General features: G+C 49.3%; 1 protein-coding gene across 1 annotated transcript; it reads left to right on the top strand.

Annotated features, from left to right (window-relative positions):
- Window positions 1-226: 226 nt before the first annotated feature.
- Window positions 227-625, top strand: LOC105104749 (MORF4 family-associated protein 1). Its single transcript, XM_010998506.3, has one exon. The coding sequence runs from the start codon at window positions 227-229 to the stop codon at window positions 623-625; it is 399 nt and encodes a 132-aa protein (XP_010996808.1).
- Window positions 626-9,928: the final 9,303 nt, after the last annotated feature.

Raw genomic sequence — 9,928 nt, 5'->3', positions numbered from 1 at the left:
CGGTGAAAGGGCCGCAAACACGCGCGGGGTGACGGCTGCCAGTCCACCTGGTCAGTCCTCCCGTTTGCGTGGGCAGCTGGGAAGCACTAGGCGTAGAGGGAAAGGTTTTGAAGGTAATTGGGGAATGCTATTGACCAGGAGTGGGGGTCGCATCGACTGCGGCGCTGACCGTTGGTCATCCGTCCCCGGGGGTGTCGGGTGCAGGTGTGAAGCAGTGTCAGGAAAAATGCGGCCCTTGGACCTGGAGCAGGTGGAAGCCCCGGAGGAGGTGGAAGTGCTGGAGCCCGAGGAGGACTTCGAGCAGTTCCTGCTCCCGGTCATCAACGAGATGCGGGAGGACATCGCGGCGCTCACGCGGGAGCACGGGAGAGCCTACATGCGGAACCGGAGCAAGTTGTGGGAGATGGACAATATGCTCATCCAGATCAAGACGCAGGTGGAGGCCTCGGAGGAGAGCGCGCTCAATCATCTTCAGAATCCGAACGACGGCGTCGAGGGCAGAGTGACCAAAAGGTGCGAGAAGGCCGAGGAGAAGGCCAAGGAGATCGCGAAGATGGCAGAGATGCTGGTGCAGCTGGTCCGTCGGATAGAGAAAAGCAGTCGTCCTCAGGAGGGTGGGCGGTAAGGCGTCCTGGAGGTGGGACCGGCGGGAACCGGGCCGAGGTTTTAGTAACTGCCACAGGCGCGGTTAAACAGCTTCCTGTGTGATAGTAGTATTCTAGGAGTGAAGCCCTAATCTTATTGCATCAAAACTTGGGCAGTGGGAGCAAAATTGGGCTCAAGAAGAAAAGGAAGGCGTGCTAGTTTGGATGGGTGTTAATAGATACTGTTCTTAGTAGCCTCTCACAACCCTTCTGGTAATTAGAGAAAAATTAAAATAACTTCAGGTTTGTTTTGTGAAACATAAAAGTCGATTCTAACGGGACAGACGCTGGAGAGAGACCTGCCTATCCCTGCGGAGGATGGGAGAAATCAAAGAAAACGTAGGCCATAGGGCAAATGGGGGGAGGGTGAGAACACAGGGAAAGAGATAGAAAAGAGTAAAGCTGTGGGCCATCAGTAGGAATTTCCAATTTTTCTTCGAGGGCAGATGTGTCAGAGAACCTGTCTGAAAGAAGTGGCATTCTTGTGGGTGGTTTTTTTTGTTTGTTTTTTGTTTTTTTTGGCTTGGTAAATTTCTTCCAGTTGTGCTGTACGTTCCCAGCTGATGGACTCTGGTCAGGATGGGCTGCCACCTCGAGGAAACTGAAACAGCTTGTCATTTTCTTGATTTCATTTTTGTATGTTTTTGACCCCTGTGTAACAGCCTCCCTTAGGGTCAGTGGTTGGTGACCTCCATAGAGGTTCAGATTGTCAAACAGATTTGTCTCCTGGAAAGTAACTTTTGTTTGAGGAATACTCTAATGAGGGATATGGGGCTTAATCAAAAGTTGTCTCGTGGTCACATTTATTTTTATTTTGCCATGTTTTTTAAGTGTTGGGCATTGCCCTGTGTTTTGCTAACACGTGACCTGTTTTTTGAAACTTTGCAACACAAGACTTAGGGTCAGAATCTCCCTGCTTTAGAGGGGCAGGAGGAGGCACTCCTCAGATGTAGCTGGTGAAGAATGTGGGAATGAGACTGCTTTGGAAAGACTGGGAAGACCTAGAGACAGATGGAGATGGAAGTTGGGTCTTTGTGGATTTTAGCTCTGTGAGACAAAGGAGGAGAGCTATGCATTTTGTCTTGTGTGTATTGGGTAACCTGACAGGTGACCCCAAATGACAGAGAAGCTTGACTAGAGAATGTTGGTGTACACTTGACTGTTTAATACCCTCACACATTACAGGCGTTCAGAGCATCGCAACAGAGAGAGGATCTACAAAGAGCCTTGAGAGGTTGGAGAAAGGAAGGTGTCATCAGGGCTCACAGAGTCCTTCCTGGTTGGTCAGGGTTGTGGACCTGACTGGGGTTGAGGTCCAAGTCCAACATGTAATAAGTGTTCATTTGCCTTGAAAAATAAAACCTAAAAAGCCTTAAAAAACTTTCTGTGGGGGAGGGTATAGCTCAAATGGTAGAGTGTGTTAGCACACACAGGTCCTGGGTTCAGTTCCCAGTACCTCCTCTAAAAATAAATAAATAAGTAAACCTACGTGCCACCTGCACCAAAAACAATTTTTCTCTTGTTCCAATGGCCAAAGCCTCTATGTATTAAAGAATCATAAACAAATTTCTTTTGAAATGGGTGTTCTTCCTTGAGTGTCTGACTACACACACACACACACACACACGCACATTTATTTGCAGAATGCACAAGTGTGTGTGTGTACTATGTATTTGTCTACAGTGTATACGTATGTTTTCCCCTCAAATAACTCACCGTAGATTGGATTCCTATGTCGTGTTGCATTTCATTTTTTCAGTATCCCAGGGCTTGATTCCGTGTCTCTTTCATGTTCAGAGCCTTAAGAGACTTCTGAATCCTTTTTGCCCACAGCTCTCATGCAGTGTTGTGACAAGCTGATGCCTTACCCCAGGTTGGTGATGAAATGTATTTTAGAGGCATACAAGAGGTTGTCTGTATTTCCTGTTTGTTTTAGCACATTTTTTCCCTCTTACTTATATATCAGTGGAATTGAAGTAACTTCAAAGTCAGGTGGAAAATTTGGATTGGCTCCCGTCCGTAGCTCTGAAAGTCATTCGGCTCCCATGAACCGATCATGCCCACAATCCGTTTGCTCTGAAATCTGAAATTCTGTGTTCCCTTCGAAAAGACCTGGGAAATTCTACATCCGCATGGCTGACTGCGCTTTTTGCAAGTCTCTGCTTAAACGTTACCAGAGGTCTCCCCATGCCACCCTGTTTAAAATAGCCCTGCCATCCCCTATTACTCTCCACCCTCTTTTTTCTTCTCACTTGCTGACATGTGATTATTTACCTGTGTGTGGTCTGACTTCTCTGTGTAAAATCAGCCCCTTGAGGGCAGGGACTTTGTTCACTGCTGAATTCCTAGCACGTAGGCCAGTGCTTGGCTGTCACATGGTTGGTGTTTAATAGTCATTATTAAACGAACAAGTATCAATTAGGTATGTACACTTTATTTACACGTCATTGTGTCTGCTTATCGAGGCAGATAACTCAAAGTGAAGTTTCCAAGCCAGAAACTTCAGTGTCATTCTTGACACCCCCCTCCTCAGCACTTCGTCCCCATCCTGTCCCTAAAGCACATTGAACTACCTCCAGAATACACCTTGGATTTAGCCACATCCCTCCAGCTACTACAAACCACAAATGTGATAGCGTCCTAACGGGCCTCACTGCGTGCAGTCTTACTCCATTCCTGTTCCCTCTCGGCTAGAGCGAACTGGCCTATGTCAATCCCTTCCTGAAACCCTTTGGAAAACTCACTTTATCACAGGTGTTCTTGTGTATTCATCAATACCATGGAGCTCCTGCATCATTCCAGGCCCTGTTCTAGGCTCTGGGAGACACACCAGGGAATAGACAGTCCTGAAGTTCTGCCTCTTGAGCTGCATTCTAGTGGTGCAGACAGACAGCAGGCAGGATAATCACATAGCACGTTGCCCAGAGGTAAGACAAGTCATGCATTCGACATGGAGTTCGTACATACGTCTGAATGTCTCCGTCTCTCAGAGCTGTCTTGTCCTGGTTTTGCTCTGTCGCTGCCTAGAATTTAAGCCCCCTTCTGGCCTTCTCTCTCAAGTTTGCATCCCCACAATGTTCCATCTTTCCTTTCTTCTGATTGGCCTTCCTGCCATCTCTTTGCAAACTCTTTTAACACCCATTTCAACCAAAGTCTGGCTGTCTTAACCTTTGCAGCCTCAGTTTGGCGGTTCCCCACACACTCATTCACTTCCTGAGTGAAGCCACAAAGAATGTGGACACTTAGGTATGTCCCGGGCTGCAGTTTTGCCAGGTGGTCACCATGCCTAGAGATGTATGTGTGTGTTGGGGGGAAGGGTATAGCTCAGGGGTAGAGCACGTGCTTAGCATGCACAAGGTCCTGGGTTCAATCCCCAGTACCTCCATTAAAAAAAAAAAGAAGAGATGTGTGTGTATACAGTCAGTTCTTGTTATTTGTGGTAGTTATGGTATATAAATGCACCAAACACACTGAATTAGCAAATACTGAATCATTGCCCCTAGGGGAAGTTCAGGTTAGGTCCCTGCCAGCCTCCGGACACATTTTCATCAACCAATCGATTCATAACCTTGTTTTATGTATCTTTTGGTTTAAAAGTGTCTCATTTAACATGCTGACTCGCCCACTTTGAGCTCGTGTCCAGCAGCACCACGACGCATGCCTCAGTGAAGCTGGTCTAACGTGTTCTCTCCACAAGGCACATCACAGCCTTCTGTGCTTAGGACACTGGATAGCACCACAGCACTAGGCCTGGGGACCATTATAAACAGTGAAATCACTAACGAAAACAAAAATGTAGAAAATGTGGCATAAATGGATCATGGAAGGACATCTTTTCATGATGTGAGAGCCGACACAAGGGGCACGGTGTTGCCTTGTTTGATCCCCACCGGGAACGTGCTGTCACATGACTCATGTGTGTGCCTCTCTGCATGTCTGTGAATGACTAGAAATGCAAATGAGGACAGACAGACAGACAGACACACACACTGGTGTAGGTGTCCTGTTAGAGGAGTGGGGATCCATGGTGGCCCAGATCAGGGCTCAGAGCCAGGCTGGTGGAGGGGGCGTCCCACAGAGGGCCGCCTGGCATGGGAGTCAGAGCCCTCTGAGCAGGGCGAGAGGACGAAGAAGACAGACTTGCCACCTATCAAGATGCTTAAGTGATGAATTCCCCAAACAAACAGGGATACAGGTGTTGAATGGCCAAAATGAATGACAAGTCGTCATTGCACAGTAATTGTGAAGGCAGATACTGACTAAATGTGGCTTAAGCAATATGGCTTTTAGCCCCCGTGACTTGGTGTGCTCAGCCAGAAGTTCACCAGGGCACGGTGGTCCCAGCGCCCACAGCACCTGACATTCCGGAGAAGGTGAAAATGCACCACCCTCGCGGGTAACTCAGGGACAGAGCTCAGCCAGGGAGCAATTCTGCAAATCAGCAGCAGGGGGCGCAGGCGGTACCCCGAGGGCCAGGAGCGCCTGCTGCTCAGGTGGCCTCTTCTGCGGGAAACAGTCACAAAAGTGGTAGGTTCACCTGAGAAATGGCTGCTGCTTCTTTTCCCAAGTGAGATAGTGGAGATAATGACTCGGGTGAAATTTTATATATATATATATATATTTTAAAATCTGGTAGCAACCTGAATGTCCATGGCCAGATGAATGGCTAAGCAAAGTGAGGTCTGCCCATACAGTGGAAGGTTATTCAGCCTTGAAAAGGAAGGAATCCTGACACGTGCAACAACATGGATGAACTTGAAAGACATTCTGAGTGAAGTAAGCCAGTCACAAAAAGACAAATCCTGTGTGATTCCACTTACGTGAGGTCCCTAGAGTCGTCAAATCCCAAGAGGCAGAAAGTAGGCCAGCAGGTGCTGGGGCGGGGGCGCTGCTGTCGAATGGGCACAGAAGCTCAGTTTTACAAGATGAAAAGCTTTGGAGATTGGTTGCACGACAGTATGAATGTGCTTACTTGCACTGAACTCTGCTCTTAGAAATGGTTAAGATGGCAAATTTCATGTTTTTTTTTTTCCTAAACCACAATAAAAATTCTCCTTTGAGCTAGTAATTCTAGGTTCAAAATGGAATCCATCTTTGGGAAATTATCTGAGCTTAAGACCAAGTTTTGTGCATGGAAATATTAATTGTAGCATCCTTTTAAAAGCAAAGATAGGAAGAACTGTATCTTTACTGAAGAGCGCATGCTGGGACACTCATTGCCATCAAGTCCTCGCAGCCGTTCCAACATGCTGAGACAGCACTCCGGGTGGCATTCAGGTTAACGCGGGGATCTCTTCTGCAGTGAGAGAAGGGAACACCGGCTGTCCACCCAGACTGAGAAGCCACCTGCTTTTAGACTTGACTTTTACCACCTTTTCTTCTTGGGCCAAGAATCATGGTATTGCAGAAATAATGGTTTAAAAAAAAAAGACCCCTCCTGGAAACACCAGTGCTGGTTGGACCCGGCTTTTGCTTCATGAGGACCTGGGTGCCAGGTACCCGCCTCCCCCCCGGGGAGCTGTGAACTCCAGAGAGGTGACTGTGGACTTCCCCGGTTGGAACGGGGCCTTCTGCATCCTGCTCAGAGGGCCCTGAACAGAACTGGGAGGCAGGGATCTGTTCTCCCAACCAGACATGTTCTCCCGGTTAGAGGAGGGGCGCAGTCAGGATGGGATAAGAAGATTCCAGGGCAACCGGGCAGCTCTGGGAACGGCACTTTCTAGAAAAAGAATCTTCTTCCAAGCAGGACATTTTGATGGAGATCATCCTGTGAGGTGAAAGACCGGCGAAGATGGGCCTGTTGTCACCTGAAGAGAGGCTGGGAATTGGGAGGACCAGTCAGAGAAGCCCCCAGAAAGACACGCGAAGGAAGTGCCGCGCAACTGTTTTCATTCTCAAGGAGTCTGGGTTCTTGGTTGGGAAGCACAGAAACCTACTCTGGGTGATGGCTCAGAAGAGTCCACTCCTTTAAGATACTGAGTAGTTCAGATTTGCCAAGAGACCTGGAGAGCTAGGTTCAGGGCACTGTGGCTGGAAACCTCTCCAAGACCAGACTGCAAAACCCGTGTGGTCCGCGCCCTTGGTGCACTCGCCTGACCCCACGTCTGGGGGAGGACGGAGTCTGCCCGGACCCCAGTGCAAAGCGGGCCTGGGAGCAAGGGCTCTGTCTGGTGTCAGCAGCAGCTTCTGTAGGCCCTGCCTCCCCCCGGTACTAAGAAGCTGGGTGATTTGTCATTCGCAGGTTGGGATGGTGACTCATTTGTGAAACAGCAAGAAAGGAGAAAAAGCAGTTTCCACTCTGGTCCACACTTTTGGCTCCCCCATGCTGTATTAACCTGACTTCTCATGCTTTGCTGCAATGTGTGTACCTGCTCCTACCTAACCTAGCGCAGCCCTCCCTCTTGCAAAAACACGTGCTGTCCTTTCCCCAGCGAGGCATCAACCAGAGCCTCAGATCACCGTGTCCATCTCCAAGCTCAGGGTCTCTCAGCGATGCCCACTGATGCTCTGGTGGAAAACATCTTCAGACATTAAGAAGAGGCTTCCACTGCTGGGTATTAAAAAAAAAATGATAGGAGTCTCAAAACCGGATTAAATTATTGACTTAATACCCAAGACCTCACCTGAGTCACTGGCTATAAACATCAGTGACGTGGGCGCTTGTTTACTGGTGATTCTCATCCTCACTTGTAATTCATTTCTTCTCTGTCATTGTGTTTTATGGTCTTGGCGGCAAAAAAAAAAAAAAAAGTATCATTAAAAAGACGTTACTTAAAGAAACATGTTTGGAGAGACGTACGGGCCAGGGTTTGATGAGAGGCTGCCTGACTGACTGGATGTTGGTCCCACCATCCTCCTGTGGGTCCAGCACAGGGTGGCGCTCACTTTGTGCTGATGACTAAACAAAAGCTGGGGCTGTGCTTCCGGCTGGCACGCGGCGGGCACTTGGGCAATGGCCTGTGAATGGACTCTGGGTCGTTTTCATCTCCATCTCTCAGGTGGGCAGGCAGTGAACATTTAGTGGCAACTTAATGGGTTATCTCTTGTGTATGTATGTGTGTTGTGTGGGTGGGGGAGGGGAGCTGAGATTTAAGGAAATAATCAGTTTCTCTGAGACCAGCATCATTTCATGAGCACCGTATTAATCAGAAGGCCATCAGCAGGCTCAGCCCAGGAGAAAAATTATCAACAAGGGCCTTCTGGAAGCCAGGGGCCTGCTCCCTGATCCTGCCTGGGTCCCCTTGAGGAATCTGGGCCCACAGGACATCAGTTGAATCCTCCCTACTCCAAGTGCTTGTGCCCAGCTGTTGTGATTGCAGCCACTAACGCTATGAACTTGCTGAAGTCCCCCTTGGGGTCTTCATCGGCGTCCAGGTCCTTGTGAAGGTTGCCCACAGCACCCCTGTCCCCTTCAGTCTAGAGGAGACACCCAGGATCAGTGACAAGCATGCCTGTGCGGGGCCCTGGCCTCAGGCATGCACTGCTGCGCAGCAGGGGGACAGAAGAGCAAGCTTGTGCCACTCTGCTGTCACACGGGCGTGGTGCTAGGACCCTTGAAAGAACACTCGGACTCTGAGAGGTTGTGAGCAGCCCTCACATATGTGATGTCACAGGAACTAACTTACAGTTTTTTTTTAAGGCCAAACTTGAATTGTGTTATACTGTGCAGGAGGGAGTATGTATTTTACTTTTATATTTGAAGGAGATTGTCTTTGTATCGTATAATGTGCTTTAAAAATGGTGATTATTCCCTGGAAATGCACCCACTCAACCCTCCATCCTTAGTGTGCCACTCGCTTTGCGGATGTTACTTTATTAAAATTCTTCGCTTTACATTTACTGAGCACTCACCTCCTGCCGTCACCAAGCTAGCTGCTTTACATAAGCCTCTAACCTCATGACCACCAGGCAAGGAAAATGCATCACCCCAGGTTAAGGATGAAGAAAAGGAGGCCCAGAAGGCCAAAGGGGCCTGCCTGAGATGCACGGAGAGGGGTTGAGACCCGGCCTGAGGGGACAGAGTTCCTGCTCTCCCCGTTGCTCAGGCACCCAGCTCAGCCCCCAAAGCCCTGGGTCTTCTTTGGCCCCAGTGGGGCCTGGGAGAGCCTGCTCACGTGACAGTCAGTGGGTGAGCACTGTCCTCGCTGGGGGACTGAGCACCGCCACAGTTCATATCCGAAAAGCAGCAACAGGGGGCGCCGACAACCCAGCCCTGGAACTGACAAATTCACTACTAGGCAAACAGTGGTGTGTAAGCGAGGCTCCTGAAGTCTGTAGCTGGACAGCCACCAGCACTGCTGAAACTCTGACGGTGCCAGGCGCTGGGCTGGGCGTCGGGGAGACGGCCACGAGGCTGTGGGCACCGCTGAGCCTCCCGTGTCTCCAGCTCCGCGGCTTCAGCACCAGCAGGAGGCCTGGCTTGCTGAAGGGCCTGCGCCCTCTACTTTTAGGTGATTCTGACGTCACCCAAGTTTGAGAGTCCCTGGCTCATCTATTGGTTCTCAAAATGTGTTCTTGGGACTCCTGCATGGGGTGGGGTGGTCACTGAGCACCGGAGTTTGACAATGCATGCTATTGTGAATGAAAAATATTGCCAGCCATATCAGTAAACAAAGAATGCTGTGGCCATCAAGTCAGCAGCCGCTACTGCCACCCTCGACTGTGAACGGAGGGAACTGAGGACGCGGACAAGCAGGCAGCCTGGCTTCTGCAGCCACCCTCAACGGTGTCCCCTGTGGGAACTCAGGGTGGGAAAGAATGGGAGCCTGGCCCTGGATAGGCAGGTGCACGTCAAAGGAATGATTTCGGTGAGCCCAGCCCTTTGCACCTTCCCATACATAGAAAAGCACTAAATTCTTTGACTTGAGATGTCTGGTTTTCCTTAATCAACAGTAATTTTTTGATGTTTCGACTACCCGGTCTTTGTTGTAAAAACTCTTATGTATCTTGACTCCTCCCCTACCTCTTTGCAGCAGTCTCTTAGAGCGAAGTAAATGGGAGAAGTGGTACAGGTCAAAAGTGGGTAAAAATAAACCCAAATATATCAGCAATTACAATAAATGTATTACTAGAAATAGAAGGTCCCTGCATAATGATGTTTTAATTCAACAGGAAGAGAGTACATCTCTAAACCTGTATGCACTTCACCACATAGCTTCCCACTGTGTGAACCCAAACCCGACAGACCTACAAGAGAGACGGACAAACCCTCCGTTAGAGCAGGTGGTGACTGCGCCGCCTTTCTCTAGGTGACTGGTGGCTCAGGCAGGTAGGAGGAATTGGGA

This window comes from Camelus dromedarius, chromosome 1 (assembly GCF_036321535.1).
Source record: "Camelus dromedarius isolate mCamDro1 chromosome 1, mCamDro1.pat, whole genome shotgun sequence".
In the NCBI taxonomy this organism is placed as follows: Eukaryota; Metazoa; Chordata; class Mammalia; order Artiodactyla; family Camelidae; genus Camelus; species Camelus dromedarius.
The sequence above is the reverse complement of the archived record's forward strand: the minus strand, read 5'-3'. Positions and strand labels throughout refer to the sequence as shown.